Raw genomic sequence first — 22,230 nt, forward strand, 5'->3', positions numbered from 1 at the left:
TGAATAAATATTTCTTGTATAGCGTTTTGTATTACACTTGGAAAAAATGAGAAGATGGAAAAAGCATTGAAGATTATATCAAGTCGGGATCTCCTTATAATAAATTACCGTCGCTCTATAAGGAGATCAAACATAATCTCAATGCTTGTCAGTGAACAAACCAAAAAATTTGTGTAAAAGGAAAAAGGAAACAAAACACAGAATTTATTATACAAGAAAGATTATATTCTGCAGAATTAATTGGAAACTAGCAGACTATTGCTGTTCAGGGAAAACTAAATATAGGTTCCACATGTTCTCCAATGAACAGACGATCTTCTTTTCTCCTCTGCACTCATCCTTCTACAAAGCCGACTCAAGGAACTCACATATCGGCTGAATTCTTTTGCACGTAAGCAAGGATCTGAAACAACAGAGAAAGGATTGTTCAAATGGGACACTAATGGAAACATGAAGTTTATAAGACAAAACAATTGGACTTGATTCCTCATTTGTATTTCCAACTCACCAGATTCTTATTTAATGGGCAACTTGAATTGATTCCTTCCAAAGTTTCTCGCCTTTCCAAGTTTTGCAGAGTAACATCGGACCCCCTGACAAATCGGGCTAGCATATTTGATGCATCCATTAAGGTTGAATGGTTAACAGTGGTATTGTCCTTTATTGCCAGTAATTCAACATCTTTTGCTTGTGATTTTGTCTCCTGAGCAACAAACTGCACTCAGAATATCATCACCAAAATTGTCATTGAGGGAAAACGGAAAAATAAACGGCCTGCAAGTACTATGGAAGCAAAATCTTTCTGAAAATATTTAGGCATAACCATAGAACAACAAACATGTATCATCAGCATTGAGACATTATAGCTGAATCAGACGTGCCTATAATTATGATCAGGAATAAGATAATGCAGCCCAAAAAGTTTGAATTTGTCTTGCAGCTAATATAGAGAATTCCATGTTTTAGGTCACTAAGGATTCCAAATGATTATGTTTCATATCTATTTTTGACAAGGATACTGGAAAGGAATTTTTTTTCTTCTTAATACAGTATGGTGGAAAGGAATTCTTACTTCGTAGAGGTGTTCAACTGATGTACTTGGCCTGCAGCAGAGATGGGGCTTTTTCAGACTTGGTGTTGTTTGTTTGTCCAATGGAATAAGCTCAAGATGGATATTTAACTGCAAAATAAGAACAGTAATTATGGACAAGTGACCATTGAGAAAGAACCAGACATAGCTCATGCTCATTTGAGATGTTATAAGAGAAGCTAGGACAATATCATTCTTGAGACAGATGAACAAGGATGCAGAGAATCTTATAATACCTCACCATCATTTGTTCGGACACTTTCAAGATAATCAATCAACTTAGATATTCGAGTGTTACGAGCATTTCTGCTACTGCTGGCACTGCCGTGTCGACTGTGACTTCGAGCACCACCTCTTCCCCAAGTAAGTGTTTCAGGCTTCAATGCAGGTCCAGGAGAACTGCCTACTGTTTCTCTGGGTAGTTCTGCTGCGGTTTCAATGTGTCCACCGTCTGGACTTGCAGCTGAAGGAGAAGTCGGGGTGGCCGGAGCTCCTTTGCGCCTCCGGCGCTTCCTGAACTTGGTTTGTGTTCCACGCTCATCCTTGGCGGGTGAATCTTTGTTCCTGTCATGATCATCATTTTCACTCTCATTTGGATCAGATCGCTCAGGTTCAGCCCCCTGACTGTTTCTTCTTCTTCTCGAATAAGCATTGTGATAGTTGCGAGGTGTTCTTTGTGCAGAGGAAGCAGCTATGTCTTTACCAACTTTGCGCCTCTTAATTAGTGCTTCAGATTGACGTTGAGAAATTTGGGCAATGGATGCTTGAATCTGTCCAATAAAACACAAGGCATGTATCAGGTCTATATGTCTAGCCCCCGAAACATATAGTGAAGTGTCAATCAGAAAGCAAGAATAAATATAGCTCTATACCATTTTAGTTAAACAGCTTATGTGCACGGTAAAAGTATAATCTACTAGGTAAATCATGAAAGTAAATTGGACTAATGGATAGGCATATTTTATCACACCTAAAAACACGTGTTTCGCAAACAATGGTAAAAAAGTCTTTCATTTCATTCTCAGATTCTCAAATAAAAGGAGAACATAACCTTTTAAAAGTTGGAATAACAAGTGTGTCAATAGGACACTTGGAGTGAGATATCGAGCTTAGACGGACACATTGAGATCTTCATTTTCTAAGAACACAGCATGTGATTTGGACGTAGTAGCCTTCTCAGTTTCCAAAATAAGAGTTTTTTACAGCATGACATCTTTTAGATCTCACTTATAAGGGGGAAAAAACAGAATCTATAACATTTCAAAGAAAATATCATCAACAGATTCAGTTCTATTATTTCATAACTATTTTCAACATGCATGGACCTGTAATGACTATGCATAGATCACCTTTATATGTATGTTCTATTCCAGTAACAACGTTGACACACACACATATATATATATATTATCCTCACTGTAAAGAGAAGAGGATACACAAAAAAACAAGAACTACTAACATGATAAGTGTAACATATGCATGTCTATTCAAGAATGAGGATTTCAGACACTTCTTTAACTGACCTGCTCATTGAGTGCACGTTCCTCTTCAAGAAAGACAAGCTCCTGAAAAAAGATAATGCACAAACTAGCAAACAAGCTTCATCTAAAGGAAGAGGAAAGGAATAGAGGCCTCTAGTGGTCTTGTATTTCTTCTTTTTCACATAATGCCCCTTCTTTTTTATTTTCATTTTGAAGGCAGGGGAGAGGATTCATTAAGTTGCAAAATATTAATTAAGGGCATACCTCCTCTTCGTACTTCTCAACATCTGGATATATTGCCTCAATTAAGGTATCAAATCCAGGATCATCTCTCAATGACCGTCGGCTAGCACAATGTATGCGGCATGCAGGGCATTCATTATTCCTGTAAAAGGGCGATTACAAGTAAAATCCACAATAGTCATCAGGTAGTTCTTGGCTTCTAATGACTAGTTGAATCACGAATCTGATTTATTGCATTGCATACCCCAGTCTCATTGATTTATCTATGCATTCTCTGCAAAAACGGTGTTGGCATCCCATCACAACCCGAGTTCTCTTGATAATACCTGTGCATGCAGGCGGACACCCAATGGTAAAAAAACTAATGGACTTTGTGGTCTTCAATCAACACATAGCAAATTAGTAATCAAATATAGTATTAAGCAGTGAAACTTCAGTCAGCTGTGATTGATTGATGTAGAGCACCATAGAGACTAAGCCAGAACTGGAAACAATTGGCTCTTCATAGTATTTAGGAAAAGGTAAGAGCAGGAATACAACGTGGTTAATTGAGAAGATTATTGTCATTTTAGTTGTTCGTAAAGTTACCTAAGTCCAAAGAGTAACCAGCAAATATTGATGGGGAAAAAAAAGAAAGTAAACATATGAAGCTGTGTTTGTTAGTTTTCCTTTTCCTATGAAGGTATTTGGTACTTATGCTTTTCCAATATTTTGCAGAAAACATGAAACACTAACAATTGCTGCTTGAGGAGGAAAAACAAAGAAGTTATTTTTGAAGATACTGCTGATAACGAGTCAATCCAGGAAAGTTCAAGATGATGCTGAAGCTGGAAACATAGAAAGGATAAGAAAATGAGATTTCTCAGGTGAACCAGCTGAATAGTCAAGTAGTGTTCAACTTTATGATAATATCAGGCACAAGAAAACACACTTAAGAGTTTATCCCTCCTATGTAGAAGTTAGAACTGTGGTGGAAGACAATTGCACAAGTTACCATGATAAAACTCAGGGGAGAAAGGATAGAAGATCATATTGAGAAGTTCCCTTGTCAAAGCTCTAAACGGAAAATGAAGGAATTCTTTTTGGGAGAAGAGCCTGGATTTGTTTTTAATGTAGCAGAACTTCCTCATATTTTACACGCCCTTCAGAGAAGTAAAATTATCAGTCTTTTCAAGTATTCCCTTTGTCACAGTAAACTGAAGTTAAACTCTCTGACATCTTGAGAAACTTCCCAGAAAAGGAAAGAGATTATAGATTTGTGGCAGTTTTACAAAATGGCATACTCCATTCGTCTCAGCAAAAGCACACAATGCCCAGGTGCCATTGCCAGGTTCGACGCTAGGAAATGGGAAATGAAAGAGAGTGGAGGGAGTACGATTATAACCAAATATCAAGTTATTGGGATAGCAGCCATGTGGCGGAAGTTGCTTATTCATTACAAGGAAATAGAAGCTACAGCTTTCAAGTCTCTAACAAGTTTTCACTCCACCTTGTATATACATTCACATCTAACGAGGGTATCATCTCCAGAGTGACGTTTTTGGTGATCCTTAACTTTGCCTTGATTACACGGCCAGTTGCAGAAACGGCTTTGGGAGCCACCAGCACAAGCTTAAGCTTGTACCACACCAAATTGTACAGTATCACTATTGATACTTTCTTTACTCGCGGACAACCAAAAGAAAGAAAATCCTGACATCACTACTGTAAGCCCATAGATGATTCTGATCACTTCTAAATTCAATCAGGTGCCAAACACACATAATTTACCTTAAGCATCTTGAAGACATTCTCAACAAAGTATAATCGAATACACATTTCATCCAAGAATGTTCATGCTTGTATCTTACTGGATATTTGAGAATAACTAGAACAAGAATCGTGAGGATCAAATGTGAATGATTAGCACAATTCTAGCCTGTGACAAAAATTGCCCAACTAACATGACTAGCCTGGTAAATATTATAACACGAAAAGTTTCAAGATGTCTTCTTTTGATCCCTTTTCTTCCCAGTGCTTAGATGTCATTTGTTGCATCACCATACAATTAGAAATATCCCAATGCCTGTCAAGTTTCATGAACTACCTATAATATTTTATAACTCAGATATTTGCCATTTCTTTTTAAACTGACAGTTCTAAGAATTACATGCAGATAGACAGGCCTTCAACTAAATGATGGTGTTTCACTAGTCCTGGATCGATCCCAGCACTAGTGATATGGCAAAGATCCCAATTGAAACAATCAACTTCAATGGTGGCATTTGTTTTCTGAAAACACATAGGTGACCTTTATACTTGAACTTGTATTTCTTAATGAAATTGTGTAGAAGTGGAAGCAGTAGCAACATCTACAATTCTAGAGCAGAGAGAGACTGTTTTCGATGATAAAATGATAATAGTAATTACATGAGAATACATCTTAAAAACATTAATAGAATTGAAGGAATAGGTAGAAGCATCTTAGATCTACAAACAAGCATAGTTTTCTTGAAAAGAGGACCAGCAACAGTAAGCCTTCCTGATAATTTATTGTGCAACCAAGTGCAGCCATTAATACCACAGAAATAGTCAAACTTCCAAAAGCTTCAGAAGTGCACCAAAGTGACAAGATGCAAATATTGGCCATACAACAGTGTAATTGGTTTGCCAAGGGTATAGAACTGTACACATTTTTAGAAAAACAAATATGCATATACTTGAAGTATAACAAGTGAATAACAATTTGATATGGTTGTCTTGTCCAAAAGAAAGAATTGTATATGTTTGTGATGTAGACAAGAGTTACAAACGCTTGTCATGGAGGCTGGAGAGTTTAGTTCGCACAAGATATGGAAAATTCACACCTGATATGTCTTTTCAACTTTTAACTTTGGGGAAATATCAGCTTTTTCCCATAATCTTGAATTATCCACTGAAGTCTAGGGATGCAAGAAAACGAACAAAGTGATATCTTGAGGAGCAAACTTCTGAAAAACAAACTTATGTGTGAAGAGCAAAGTCAAATGATAAAATACGGAATATTTTAGTGGTGGTAAAGGGGGTTCAAAAGTTGCATTAGATCACATGTTCAAATCCCAACTATGGCATTTGCACCTAGTGATCAATGGAGTGGGTGCAAACCTTGGAAACCAGGGTTCAAATTTTAACAGAGACAAAAAACACAAGGTAATTTCTTCCCATCTGCCTAAGCTTTACTAGGCAAAGTCACCCAGTACTTGTGCTGGTGGGAGGTACACGGTACCATCGAGGTGCACTGAAGCGGGCCCGGACACCACAGTTATATAAAAAGGGGTAAAATTCACAAATATCATAAAGCTTTTTGGACTGGATAACCAAAATATAGAACATAAAAAAACATAGAATGATGTGAAAGCAAATATACCTAGACATATTGAACATTCTACATCTTTACGAACTTGAAATAATTGTGCGAAAAAACTTCTCTCGTCGAAATCCTAGCAAAAAACTCGAAGCTGTAAATATTCAAATATGACAAAATAAAATAATAGAGAGTACCTAAGCATATAGGACATTGTACATTGGTGCGAATCTCAGATCGTGACACAGCGATCAATCTGCAGACAGGCAAAGATTATAAAGTTATAAAACCACATTAAATAACGAGAAAACGGAAATGCTGCATCATGCAGATCATTCTACCAAGAAGACAATACATTAAAGATGCCATTTAGAATCTCTTGATAATCAGTGAGATAAATAAGGTTCTATATTCTGGAGAAGACTGATTACAATTTGTACAGTTTAACTTTCAATTCAGCATGCAAAAGGACAACCTATTTGAGTTTTATGTAATTCATACTCACAAGTCTTACAAGGCGTATTCCCTGTATGTTCAACAGAAGTATTGACTTTATATTGGTGAAAAATAATGCCAGCATAATCTGGATATGTTATTGGCCCATCTTGAATTGAGAAATGTGTACCCAGCAGAAGCTTTTCCTTTTCCCTTTCAGATGTATCCATTTTAATCCGGCAATTGAAAATCGTAGAAAAAATGGAATTTCCACCGGAAGAACCCAGGGTCAAGCAAAATCCTTAGCCACCCATTATCAGTTTCACAACCAGCTAAACTACTGATCCTGAAGATTACTAAAGTAAAAGACCGAAGAACTGAAATAGGCGATTCAGGTTTATAGAAAATTCATGACCAATATTTGAGGTCAGATTTGAGAGGAAGGCAAAATGAATGATGAAATCCAATAGTCTCCCACACCTCAAAGACAACAGCATGAAACCAAGAAGTTGGGAGTTCTTTAAATATACTTCTTACTAAATGTAGAAAAGGTTTTGTTGAGCTAAAAGATTTCCAAAAGCTACTTCTTTTATTCCTTTTGCACAAAATATTTCTTAAAGGGATCCTCTAGAGTGTCAAGGGCCAAAAAAGGTGATGCTGCTTTAACCATGGACCAAATAGAAAACACTCACAGGACATGTTTACAAGAAAATGGTGTGTTTCCTCTATACTGGTAATCCTCTAGCATAACTACATTTTCATTACTAAGTAAACATGACCAAAAAAAAAAGTAAACATGACAAAAGTTAACAAGTTAAGTATTTCATTGTGAAAATCGAAGGAACCTTGAACTAGTAACTTTCACTGCATAAGTATGAGACTTTTTTTCTTTGGATAAGGTAAGATTTTATAGCAGTATCAAGGGAATACTGCAGCAAACACAAAAAACTAGACTTGATCACATTACATCTCTATGAAATCTAACAAGCCTAGCAAATCCTGAAAATTGAAAAAAGAGTTTCCATTCATCCAGTAATACATATTATAAATACATCAATATCTCACAGAAGTATGAGACTTCTGTGAATTCCAATTCCAGTTCAAAGATGTTGAGACAACTATTCCTGTCACTAAACGACATATATACTCAACAATAAAATATCTTCCACACATATAGTACAGATAACTTATTTGGTTGTTAACACGATGATAGCAGAACCTGACAATATATTTCGTGAACAATTATATAATTGAGCATTATATAATTCATACTCACAATTCTTACAGTAAGGCAAAAGTATTCCCTGCACGTTCAATAGAAGTAGTGTCTTTGTATGGGCGAAATTTAAACCTTGCATGTCCAAATACAGATATAATCGGAAAATGACCATTCGGTCGTCTGGCAAATTGAGTGTCTAACCTTCTTGTCTAGATAAAGGTTAAAAGTGACATGTCCCTCAAGGGGACCAATATGAAGCACTACGTAAATTAAAAGCAGTGTTTTAAAAGGCGTTTTCGGGGCGAGCCCTGGGGCGCCGCGCACCAAAAACGCCCCGAGGCGATGGTGTGGGGCGAAAGTCTCAAGAGGCGTACGCCTAGCAATTCGGGGCGTACGCCCGGGGGTTTGAGGCGCGTTTTTTTAGTGAGGCGTAAGCCCAAGAGACTTTTTCAAATTAAAACAAAATTTGTTGAATAAGTCCTTCATATAATACCCAAATTCTCAAAAGTCAGCTTGTTAATTACTCAAAAGTTTTAAAAAGAAACTGAAATGTATTAAATTTAAAAGTAAAGACCTTTTTTATTGATTGAAGCCCTAATTCATGGTCTTTCCCAATTCTTTATCTTGTCCGCTAGTCTGCTAATATCTCCTAAAAGCAACGAATATTCAATTATTTTTACAAATACAAAGAGAACTACATTCTCCTTCATAGCAGTAAGTTCAAAGTTCAAATTGCAGGTTAGTCATCCTTTTTGTTCCTCCATGTAGAAAATTTTATTCTTTTCGACTCAAGTTACTTGTGCTTCTAAGTAGCGTATGATAGATTGTTTTGACTAGTTTTTTGTGGGGATGGAGCACATCTATATATATATTTCACATATTTATAGTTTTCTTCAATTTTTTATGTAATTTTACCTTTTTATAAATATTTACTGTAATTATATTATTTTATAAAATATTAAAAATTAAATACCTATGGGGCTTACGCCCCGTGCCTCGAAGCTTAAGCTTCGCTAAGGCATATGTAAAACGCCTCGCCTTACGCCCACGCCTTTTAAAACACTGATTAAAAAGCAAACATAATCATTAAAAAACCCATCTTGAATGGCCTTCAAACAACTAAATCTGGCAAACTAAAGTCAGAAAAAGGTGACTACTTTAATGTCTATGATATTTACATGAAATTGTAGGTAAGTTCAAATTGAATAATTGTGGATAAACACAAAATTATGAGCAGCAATGGCCTGCTAGAACAAGTGAAAGGTCAAAAGTTTTCAAAAAACAATTCTCCAGACTCTTCAGGACGTCCCGGCAGTTGTCTTTTGCTGAAGTTAAAAACCTAATTTCACACATCAGATTTTGAAAAGTCAAGCTGCGACGAATCTCTTCCTAAAATGACACAACCAAGACCATTACCATGCTCCATGAAATGGAAACGTCTACAAAGACCAGTGACAGGGTCAAACGTCTAAATAAAAGGCCACTGAAAGAAGAATTATAGCATCTTCTGGCTCAAGCAATAGAGAAGATACCCAATGGACAATCAAGATTGCATTGGTTCGGCTGATAAGGTCATCTATCATAGGCTTAGATACCACTCAAGGACAGTGAAGCACAATAGCTTGACAAAAATACATGCATGAGCTTGCTGACATGCATGCACGACACTACATGATTACATCCTTATAAACATACTGTAAATCTTTACAGTCGTTTTCAAATTTGAAAGACGTTCATTTGAACAAAATTACTGCTTTAACTCGAATTCTTACACTTGGGGCAAGGTCCAGATACCTAAAGATTGAGAATACAAGTAAATGTAAAAGTAGAGCTTCAAGAAATGTAAGGGAAAAAAAAGGTAAGACATAAGTGTGATTAAGCTATAAAGATGGATTCTTTGCAGCTAAAAAGCAATACCCCAATAGCATTTCCAAATTCACAATCAGTACTCTACTTATAGAAAAAGTCTTCTTTTAGAAGTCAAGATAATAAACTAATGAACGGCATGCAGCAATGTCTTGCGCATTAAATCAAGCAGCACAAGTGCATTAGAAACTTAGCCAAAATTAAAGTATAAAATCACAATCAAATAAGTTTAAAAGTAAAAGGCAACACAAAATTAAACATGCAGAGAATTACTCATCAAAGGCTTCAGGGTCAGTGCCACTTCCCTCAGAATCTGCAACATAAAATCAAGCCAAACAAATCATTAAACAACAAAAGCAGAATAACGAAAAACATTAATGCACGGTAAAAGAACACGCATTCATAACAGTAAAAAAAGGCAATGTTAAACACAGATTTGGAATTTAGATACGTAACCATCTTCAGACGATTGATTAATTTCCTCTTGATCATCATCATCCTCATCATCATTATCTTGGGCTTGGGCTTGGTCATCTTCCTCTTCATCCTGCTCATCTACTTGTTGCTCTTCCATATTAGCTCGTGTTTGTTCGCCGGCAACACGTCGGGATTGTTTCCGCCGGCTGTGCTGATGCTGGGGGGAGTTCTCATCATCGTCTTCGTTGTTGTTATTGTCATCTTGATAATTCGACAAATAGCGTTTCTGGGCTGGCATTTTTTTTTTTTTTTGTTATTGAAAATTTGTTGGCCACCGCTTGGTTATAAGTTTCAGAATGTGTTGGCTTTATTGGGTGTTTGAAATTGGGAGAAGATAAAGCAGAGTGTTAAATTGAATGAAAGCATAAATTTTTCACTTTGTAGCAAAAAGAGAGAGAAAGGGGGTCTGAAGAAGAGGAGAAGAGAAGAGAAGAGTGGACTGGGGTATGAGAGATTTTCAGCTGCCTTTTCTTTTCCTTTTTAGGACTATATATTCTCTCTCTTTTTCACATATACATGTTCTTACAACTTTGCAACTTTGTACACTACTTCTTCCTTTTTCTTTTTAATTATTTATTATTTATTTTTCAGTTCTTTTTTTTTTATGGAGGGCAGATGCTGAAAATCTATTTTTTTGTATGTTTTGAATAATGTTGAATGTAATTATAACGTTTTTCGAAAAGAGAATATATTATACGTGTTAAACAGCTGGACAGTGGAGATAAGATGTCAAGATGTCGCTCTTGTTTTTGTTCTTTTTAGTTAACTTGAAACGACAACGTTTAGATACATACTGCATTCACACGAGAAGATTATAATTTTTATTAATGATTGATGTATTTACTAATTAAGATCATGTGTCAATTATGTATAGAATTGTAAAATTTTATCATAAATGGATGGAACGATCTCAAATAGGAATAAGCACATTCACTATTTTCACATTTCTTATAGCAAAGAGATAATGAATTAATATAGTGTTATGAACTTATACCTAATTACTTAAAATCTTAAATTCACCTCTTACTATTCCTTACAATGCTTTTACAAATCGTGAAATCGAAATAGTTTCATCTTGTGGGCATGCATATAGTAGTTAGAAGTATTACTTTAAAATTCAAGTGCGTGATCATATATATCCCCAATATGTAAGAACTTCAGAAATCTTTGAATAGACCTTTTGATATACTGGAGTTTCAAATGTTGCATAATTGCAATTTGCATGGATCAGTAATATACTCTTGTACCATTTCGTCAACTAATTTGACTATAAAATTGCATGAGAAGGCATCACTTTTTCTGTGCTCTTTCCTCTGTTTTTTCTCTTAATGCTATGACAAGATCAATTTAGTCTACGAAAATAAATATAAAAAATAAATAGTTGTAAATTAACCATTGTTCGGACTTCGGAGCAATTTAACGATTGCAACATAAATAGTTTGTACCAACCAATAGTCCATGGTTATATAATTAAAGGAATAGGATACTGGGCATTGTATATTAGGAGTACAAATTAAACTTACAACTCAGAGTTAAGAGCTCGTGATCATACTCTTTTTTTAAACTTCTTACAATACATCCGGAGGACACCATATAATATAAAAGTGCATTACTGACTTCCCACCATTTTGGGGGAGAAATTTAAAAATAGTCAGATTTATAAGTTGTAATTGAAAAATAGCTACATTTTTAAAATTAATCGAAATTTAGCCACTTTTCATGTAAAGATAAATCTGAACGAAAATACTGTTCAAAATTCAGAAAATATTCTAACATAATATACTGGAGTTCCAGTATAATATATCGGTCCAGCATAATATGCTGGAAGTTCATACACAGGTGCTCCAATCTCCAGTATATTATGCTGGAACTTTTCGCGTGTTGGAGTTCCGGCATAATATGCTGGAAGTTCATACACAGGTGCACCAATCTCCAGTATATTATGCTGGACCGGTCCGTGTTGCAGCAAAATAGTGGCTATTTTTTAATGACTTTGCAAACGCTGGCTATTTTTCAATTATCAGTCCGAAAACTTGCTAGCCCATGCTATTTTTACCTTTTTTGTTTTGGAAAAAGTACAGAAATAGCCAAAACTCAAACTTACCAACCTCTAGCCCAAAATTAGACACTTACCAAAAGTAGCCGAAAATTAGAGATACACGCAAGGAAGGATTCTTCCATCCGAGAATCACGCTAAAGACCTTCATTCCTTCCCTGTTTTTCAAGCGTATCAATTTCACAGAGACCTACATTCTATAAATCACGGCATTCTCTCCCAAAAAATTCTCAAAATGAGCTCCAAATTTCACTCAAAAATCGATCAATTTCACTGTAGAAACAACAATTTTCTTTCGCAATTTCTCTGTAGATACAGCTTTGATGAAGGAACTACGAACTACAATCAAAATCAATCAAGGAATTAGTGAGTTTTGACCTAATTTCAGCTACTTCAATGGTAAATTTACCAATTTTTATTCAGTATGGTGGCCGATGGAATGTTGATAACATTTTTGTAGATTACAATGCCGATGTTGTAATAGTTACTCCAAATATAAGTTTTGAAGATTTTATAGACGTGATTTCGAAACAATTTATGATAGATACTTCATTGAATGTTATTGAAATCAAATACATTGTCCAAAACGGTTCTTCACCAATAGTAATACATAATAATGTGGGTGTATGTGTATATCTTGAGTTGAAAAAAAGCTCGAAATTTACAATGTATCCCCTTTATATAACATTGAGTGAAAAGGATATGGATATGATCTGGTACAATTCAAATTCTGTTGTGATTACCTCAGAGTGTGCACAAAGCTCAGTTATACAGGAGAGATACAATGGCTATACAATTAATATGATTGAGTTTGGGAATGGAGGAGGCTGGCAGGATACAGAATCTGATGAAAATACAATAATAACTGACCTTCAACACATAGATGTAGAAGAAGGTCAAATTTATAAAGACAAGGCTACGATAGTCAAAGTCATGAAGTACTTGGCAATAAAGGAAAAATTTCAATTTAAGGTACATAGATCAAGTGAAAGCAGGTATCAAAATATTTACTGTATAATTATGTATCTCAATGTATATCGTAGTTGATGTTAGAAGCATAATTATGCAAAAAATAAGTTGTTACTTGTAGCTTCAGAGAATTATGCTTCCTGGGAGTATTTTTTGCGAGGTTCAAGGATGCATTTAGGGAAAGTAAGGGAATGTGCATAGTCTCGAACATGCATGAAGGCATTAAAAATGCAACGACAATATTGTATCCACAAGTACCTCACTGTGTCTGCATATGGCATTTATGGAATAAAGTAAAAACAATTACAAGAGAACCATTTGCAGCTCAAAGACATATTCTTTGCTATGGCGAAAACATACACAGTGAGAAGTTTGATTACCACATGGCATAGGTAGAAAGAATTGATAAGAGGGTCAAAGATTACTTAATCAACGTTGGGTATGAAAGATGGTCCAAAGCACATTCCACTGTCAACAGAACATTGACAATGACTTCAAACATTGCGAAGTCGATCAATGCAGTGCTCAACGCTGCTAGGGAACTCACAGTACTACCTTTGTTGGAGTATATAAGGCAATTGATCGGACGATGGAACGTTACAAACCAAAAGAATACAATAGAGTCATTTACTGATCTTGGAAAAAAATTATGATACAATGATGATGGACAATCTCAAATTGTCACATCGGATGAAGGTATGACTAAAATCTATAGATACTTGTGCATATAATATGTAATCATGTTGAATTCATGGATCTGTTATATCTTGAACCCTTTATGTGATTCTGTTAAACTAGTGTCCACCTGCACGACACAGGGAGACCAAATTGATTAAAGCTAATGTTTTTTAATATTCATTGTTTGCACAAAAGCAATATTATAGTGTTCAATTAATTGAGGGTCTTGTCCCGGTTACCCAAGGCTTCAGGTTTTCTGTTTCTTTTCAAAGCTGGTTCGTCTACCTCTATTCTCTGTTTCTTCTGAGGCATGCAAGAAATTAGTCATTATGTAAGCAAATTGTTCAACTTTTAGGTGACTACCAGCATGTATATAAGGCTTTCAATTTAATGTAGCATCTATGCCTACCCCACTGCTGAATATTGATTGGTTTGATATGATATTAAGCTATTTGAATCTTGTAGGCTCTCCAGTATATGTTTTTTGAGGACATCTGCTTTGTCACCACTAATGATAGTTGATAAATTTTGTAGGTGACCCCCTCGACGAGTTACTTATATTCAGTACTTGACAAGGGTAAGCAGAGAATGGTGCTCCTAAACGATCGAACTTGCAACTGTAGAAGGTTTCAGTTGGATGAGCTGCCATGTGCACATGCTTGGGCAGTATTAAAATACAAATACATTGATCACATTGAGTATTGCTCGGCGTACTATACCAGCAAGTACCTATTGAAGACCTATGAAATTCCAATTTATCTGGTTCCTGATGAAAGCACATGGAAAATTCCTGCATAAGTTTTAGATGAAAATCTTACCACCAGATATGACTAAATCAATAGGAAGGCCAAGGAAGGGGAGGTGCAAGCCAATATCTGAAAGGGAATGAAAAAAGTCTATTTCATGTGGACAGTATAGAGAACAAGGTCACAACAAGAAAACTTGTATAAATAATCCAAAGAGAGGATGAAATATGTCAAACTTAGTGTCACACCTCCTTTTAAAATTAGGTGCTCATACTTAGAATTACTTGTTATTTTACTTTACTGAATATCACAAAGATTTAGAAGAATCCAATATATCAAGAACTGTATCAATGCAGAATGTCATTTGAATTTTAGATATAAATAAATATTTTATCTATCATTTAAAATCGTGTTGTAAATGTATTTTTTAAATTATACTTCTGTTTGATTAAAAAAGAAGTTATATCAGCTATGTATCATATTTGTATCATTTGTGTATCACCTATGTATCTCTGTGTATCAGCTCTTACTCATATTTGTATTTGTGTAATAACAAAACTAACTAATGGAAAACAATCGTAGCAGCTAGAAAACTATGCAAATAGTTTTAGAAATATAAGAGTGTGGCTTCATCAATACATATTTCGAAACCAAACAAACTGCAGAACTCATTGTGAAGAAACTAACTGTGCAGTAATCCAAAATGACTGTATCATGTATGTATTATGTGTGTATCACATATGTATCATATATGTATCATATGTGTATCATGCATGTATCTAGAAGAGATTGTATCACAAACTACCGTATATTTTTCATATCTTGAATTCACAACACAAAATCAAGGGAGAAAACACCAAAATAAACTAAACTGCAACACTTCAATATTGTGCTGAAACACATTAAACCTTTATAACAGAGCAGACATCTCATTTGCCGTACAAATCTTAAAAGTATTCATAAAATTCAAACATAAACAAATCTGATCTGTCTTACAACAATGACAACATAACAGAACACAATACAAAACAAAATTATTGAGTTCATCCTACAACAAAGACAAAAGTAACTACTTTTTCCGCTTTCGCGGCTTATTCTGTCGACCAATAATCTCATCATTACTTTGCGCGTTCAGTTCCATCTTCTTTCTAGCATAATCCCACAAGAGAGCACCAAATCTGCGCCGGTGTGCATAGGAATTGAATTTTTTAGGAGGCGTCTTGCCCTCAATTAAATGCTCAAAAAATGATGCCGCAATCACTACAAAAATAAAAATAACAACAATTATCAAACTGCAGAATCTAAAAACAAACAGATTGTGTTGAAAGAAATTCATACGCTTCGACTTGTTGAGGCAGTCCTTCAACCAGTTTTACATCAAAAGAGGTAATCAAGTCCTTTGATTTGTAGACACCAGTGCGCCAATTGATATTTTTTTTGTTTAAATAGAAACGTGTGTGCACGAAAAAATGAGGCAGCAACACAGAATACTTGCGCATTGTGTTATGAACTTTGGCTTGATGAGCAGCTCCATCACGCATAGAGTCATACACATATATGCACATATCCTTGAAGGACATCACAGCCATTATCCAATGCCATTGTTCCGCAACATTAATTAGCATTAAGACGTGCTCAACAGTGTGCCATGGATCATTGGCATCCAAGACATACCCCTGAATATACTTTGCAATGACATGTTTCGGATTGCACACTTCACTATCTCCATTTGTATCAATAAACGCCTGCCACAACTCATTAATTTTCTCGTCGAAGTACTAATCTGTGGTGGTGAATGTTACAGGTAAGTCTTTGTCATATTTCCCCTTCTTCCTCAAATAATAGAACAAAACATCAATGTGCTGAAACAAAACATAACAAATAATTAATCACTGAAGGCTCGTTAGCTTTAAGCAGCTACACTTTTTCAAACCAAATTCACAGAAAGCAAAGGAAAATGAATGATCACTACTTCTCTTGTGCCAGACAAGATAGCAATTAATAATTTGTTCTAACTTAAGAGGCCTGATCACGTGTACACTGGCTAAAATTAAAAAAAAAACTGTAAAAGTAACTTCTTACGTACCGAGTCATCCAAAGGCTGACCATTATATGCCAAAGTGTAAAACTATTTTTTGTCTTCAACATGATATACACCAAGATTATAAGCATGATTGAGTTCACTAACATGATTTGGGTAAATTTCATTCCTGGTAACAAATATACACAAAAGCGATACAGTGATTTGATATAAAATAATGCTACAAATAAAAATATATTAAAATATAAAACTGAATAAAACTCAGAAGTTGAAAACATACTTCTTTCTGGACTTCCCTTCTTTGACCCAAGCAGCAAATACATTCAACAAAGAGTGGTTAACGCCAGTTCCGATTTTGTTTTGAAAAGGATGCTTAACAGCATAAATTTGCTTTTTTTTCTTTCGCTGCAATAACACCAAGACTGGATCCTGAATCAAATATAGTAATGAACGGAGACTACACGGCCTTTGCAGGACATCTTTTTCTTTTTTTCATTTGCGGCAAAACTTCATGAAGTAATTAAGGCTGGTACAGAACAATCTGAGATTCAGGAACATCTTTCTCAGATTGTTCCTTCATCTCTCATGCCGCCTCATCAACACTTGCAGTCACACAAACAACGCCAGTCTGAGATTTGGGAACCTTTTCTTTCTCAGATTCTGCCTCCATCTCCCCTGCCGCCTCATCTGCAGTTTCACCAATAGTGCCAACATGCACTACATCTGGTGTGAAAGTTACTTTAGCAACGAACATGTTAACTTTCACACCAGAAGGTTCTTCCATGATATTGACACCTAACTGATCTGCTGCATCGAGCACAATGTTGTTACGATGATGCACACTGATATCTCCTTGAGAATATGGAACATCTTTGCCTTCACTTTCACCGACCTATTTTTTTTTAAAAAGAATCAAATTATCAAAAACAACAAAGAAAAGAAAAAAGAAAAGTGCAGAATGCACAACTAAACACACCTTAAAACCATCCATGTCAACATCTTCATTGCCACCAAACTCCATATTGCTCACAAAATCATTATTGTCTTGACGACCACTGGTGTCTTCCTCTAGATGTGCACCATATTTGTCTTCGCTTGCACCAAACCATTTTTAAAAAATAGGATACAATATGTTAACTAAAAAAAATAAAAGAAAATGCACAATGGAAAATAAACACATACCTTGGAATTTATTAACCCAAAGACTTCCTTGAATTTATTAGAAGCATATTTCATGAAGGATTTTAACTGCTTATGGAGCTACAAAAGGAAACAAATAAGAAAAATAATAGACTTTGAATATACATTTTTAACAAAACTTTCAAAAATTATATATAAAAACCCAATACAAACCTGTTTAACATTAGCTTTCAACTTCTGCAACTCACGGTCATAATCAACAGGTTGGACACCCGGCATCTTTTTTGGTGGGACAGGCTCCTTAATCTGTTTCGGGGGTAGCGTGACAAAATCATCGTTATCATAAATAGGAAGTTTTTCCCTGTTACGTGATGTCAAATATTTTTGATACTCGTTATTAACTTCAACAGGCAAAATAAATCTCCTTACCTCTTCAGTTGTAGGAGAAATATTTTTAAACTGCAAATGTAACAAAAAGTGCTTCAGTCCTAGATGTATCAAAGATGTATAAAAACTGTATATTTGATGTATCACAATGAATTACAGTGTATCATATATGTATAACCCATCAATACATAAAAGCTCGTACCTTATTCCCTGTGATGTTGAAGAAACCAGTAGAGAAGTCCTCACGCGTTGCCCTGTCTGTCATTTCTAAATTTAATATGCATGGTGTATGATCTCCAATGCGAACAACAAACTTTTTATCAACTACAGTACAATATTCATAGAACCACACCTATAATGCAAGAGGAAATCCACCAATCCTATAAACTCAAACTTTCCCCTCAACATGTCCCTCACCGACTTCACTAAAGCTCGAAATGCAATCTTACCCCAGGGAAAGGACACATACTCACCACTCTAAAAGATGAAAATCACGTTTACTTATAAATGTCCTATGAGCATGAGTGGACATTAGAAATGTGTTTATGAAATAAATGATTGCAATCTTAACTGCGTCTTTATCAGACTGCCATTTCTTCTTCTCAAAACAATCAATAAGCGACTTCTTTAACACCGCTTCAAAACTAGAAAAATAAGTATCCACCAACCTATTGGGTCAACTGAAGTTACCCTCAATATTTTTATTGCCACAACAGTTTAAACCACTTACAACACCAAATTACCAAAGACCAAAACGTAAAACACATTCGTCATTCAATTTCACATAAAATTGATCACACTTTTCTTGAACCAACTCCCTAAACATTAAAGAACGAATCAGTTGTGCCTGGATAGCAACTCGAGGTAAATCAAGGAAATAGCCAAAACAGCTTTCCCTAAACATCCGAAGATGGATATCAGTCAACTTTGACTGTAAAACTGATATAATGTCCATATTAGTGTATGATGTCCAATGAGTAATAGGAAATGGCTCACCAACTGGAATAAAGCTTCTAAGGCTACAAATAAATGACACGAATTAAAAATAAACAAATACAAACTAAATCCAATTTTAAAAGAAGATTTAACAATAGAAAAAAAATATAACTAAAATTGTATGTACCTTACAAACTTTGTCAGGAATTTTAACTTTTTCTGCCTTCTGAACCTTACTTTTTTTTGGTTTGACACCCAAATTCACTTCGTCCTCTATGACACATTTTCTCTTGCCTTCAACAGCATTCACTCTAACCCTTTTGCTCTTCTTTTTCTCAGATTGTCCAACAACATCCTTTCGAGATTCTAACATTTTAACACTGTTAGAACGATTTTGTCTTCCTATATTTCGTTCATCAATCGATTTCTCAACTAAAACCGGGGTTTGAATGAGGAGATAAACTCATCGACCTAGTTTCTCTTCTCATGTTGCTCGATTTCTCAATTGAAACCGACTTTGAATAAGGTGATGAACTCATCGAACGAGTTTGTCTTGTCATATTGCTCTGCTTCACAATTGAAATAAGGTTCAATGAGAAAATTTTAAAAAAAATTATACTAACAAATGGTTACAGAATTTTATGAAGAAATTGATATAAAACTCAACCAAAACTAACAAAATCATCTATAACAGATACCTACGATGAACTCTAACTAAATAATTCAGTTGCAAAAGCCTAAAAAAAGTAACATCGCTTCTCCAAAAATACACGCAATCCGAAAAAATATACAAAACAAGAGATTTTCTACTCCAAATTACCTGGAATCAGACGAAAATTACCGCAAATGTATCTTGTTTTGTCGTCAATTTCAGCAATTTTGGTTCAATTTAGCAAAAAATCGCATATATATATATATATATATATATATATATATATATATATATATATATATATATATATATAAAAGAGGGAATGGGCTGTATTACAAAAATAACGGATACAAAAAAATGACATTAATTGAAACTATTTGGGCCCAAAATGACATTTGGGCCTTTTTTAGTACTCCCTCCGTTTCAATTTAGATGAGGTAGTTTGACTCGACACGGACTTTAAGGGGAAAAAAATACTTTTAAAATTTGTGGTCTTAAAAGTTTAAGAGGTAAAATCTTTGTGGTACCATGACATTTGTATGGTTATAAAAACTTCTCATTAAGGGTAAAATGAGTAAAATGAAGAGTTTAAAGTTAAATTATTTCAATTGTAGAAATGTGTCATTCTTCTTGAAATGTACTAATAAAGAAAGTGTGTCATCTAAATTGAAACAGATGGAGTAGATATTTTGTTTTGGGCTATGTTTGGTTGGAAAAGTTTATAGAGTGACAGTTTGAGTAACTTTTATTTTTTCATCCGATATTTGATACTTGCATTGTGTCACGACCCCAAATTCCCTCCGTAGGAGGTCGTAATGGCACCTAGTCTCTAAGACTAGGTAAGCCTATCAATGCGGAATAATCATAAATATCTGAAAATAAATAAACTACAATTCAAATGATTACAACTCCCAAAACCCGGTAGAAATAAATCAAAAGCTTCTAAGAATTTATTCTCAATGTCTCTATATGTCACGGTCTAAATAAAATATAAGAAAGCAACATAAAATGATAGAAGGGGACTCCGGAGTCTGCGGACGCTGGCAGATATACCTCGAAGTCTCCGTGCGCAGATAACTCACTGACGTCTAGGCTGGTAAAATGTACCTGGATCTGCACAAAAAGATGTGCAGAAGCGTAGTATGAGTACACCACAACGGTACCCAGTAAGTGCCAAGCCTAAACTCGGTAGAGTAGTGACGAGATCAGGTGAGGCCCTACTGAAATATAATAATGGCATGGTAAAATATTTATCAATATAGTAAAATAAAATGACATTGGAAATGAATCAAATAGTATGTCACATTTAATAACAACAAATAATTACAAATAATATCTCGTGGAATCAAAACAGAATTTCCTTCAACTTTATGAAAATCACAACAATTAATCGAAAGCAACTATGGCCATAAATTAATATCAACAAGGGCACTACCGAGGTACCGCCTCGTAGTCCCAAATTATAAATAATTTCACAATATCTCATTTTCTTATACCACCGCGGGAGCCTTCACAATTTATTTAAAGAAAATATTTTTCTCGAAATAGCATCCCGCATTTTAGCCACCATTATCACACCGCATGACTTCTAGTAGTCACCCCTACTAGCCAAGCGTATCAAGCCACCCTTATCTCACCGCATGCATTTCAATACACATACCTTATACCACCGCATGCGTATTAATATCACAATATATCACAATTTGCACCTCAAGTGCCCAATATTTCAATTTTTCACAATAAATCAAGAACAATATTTTTCAATAATAAAGAGCTCACGGCTCATGCTAGAATAATCCAACAATAATATTATTTCCACAATAAAGAGCTCACGGCTCCATCACAATGAGTACCCAAAAAATAACTTACGAAAATATTCAAGAGCAAATAATTTAGGAAAATAATATTTCAAATTTTTAATACGTTACTTCAATATCAAATTTAGAAATGTCAAATACTTCATATTAATAATATTTTATTTAAAGAGAATCAACCTTCAAATAATGCACAGTATAAAAAAAATCGAGTTTCAATTAAACAGGTAAAACAATTAGCAGAAAAAAGGCAAACAAATTTAAAATATATATCACAGATCAATGATGAATAATATAATAAGATAAAATAATTTAATAAATGCGCAACAATGATCCACACCATTTAAAAATATAATCCTTCACATTTAGCCCGTGTACACACTCGTCACCTCGTATACAGGACTTTCAACACATTTCAATAATCACATTAATATCAATTCTAGAGGTAATTTTCCCCACACAAGGTTAGACAAGTCACTTACCTCGACTTGCTCCAATTTAACCAAGTATTATGCTTTTTCCTCGATTTTTCGACTCCGATCGACTCGTATCTAGTCATAATTAATTCGATACAGTCAACAAAAATTATAGTAATCAATTTCATAAGAAAATATTATATTTTTCAATAAAATCCGAAATTAGCTCAAAATTTGCCCGTGGGGCCCATATCTCGGAATC

At 34.8% G+C, this 22,230-nt stretch overlaps 1 protein-coding gene across 2 annotated transcripts; it reads right to left on the bottom strand.

Moving 5' to 3' along the window:
- Positions 1 to 45: 45 nt before the first annotated feature.
- LOC107777823 (putative E3 ubiquitin-protein ligase RING1a) lies at positions 46 to 10,619 on the bottom strand. Of its 2 annotated transcripts, XM_016597969.2 has the most exons (11): positions 10,113 to 10,619; positions 9,930 to 9,969; positions 6,356 to 6,392; positions 6,200 to 6,272; positions 3,059 to 3,140; positions 2,836 to 2,956; positions 2,614 to 2,655; positions 1,327 to 1,860; positions 1,073 to 1,180; positions 509 to 715; positions 46 to 403 (listed from the first exon to the last, which is right to left on the bottom strand). In XM_016597969.2, the coding sequence occupies exons 1-11, from the start codon at positions 10,369 to 10,371 to the stop codon at positions 365 to 367; spliced, it is 1,542 nt and encodes a 513-aa protein (XP_016453455.1). In that variant the 5' UTR covers positions 10,372 to 10,619; the 3' UTR covers positions 46 to 364. The 2 variants fall into 2 exon arrangements, with proteins under 2 accessions (XP_016453455.1, XP_016453456.1); XM_016597970.2 differs by lacking the exon at positions 6,200 to 6,272 and having other exon boundaries at positions 6,334 to 6,392; positions 10,113 to 10,618.
- Positions 10,620 to 22,230: the final 11,611 nt, after the last annotated feature.

Source organism: Nicotiana tabacum, chromosome 2 (genome assembly GCF_000715075.1).
Source record: "Nicotiana tabacum cultivar K326 chromosome 2, ASM71507v2, whole genome shotgun sequence".
Taxonomy (NCBI): Eukaryota; Viridiplantae; Streptophyta; class Magnoliopsida; order Solanales; family Solanaceae; genus Nicotiana; species Nicotiana tabacum.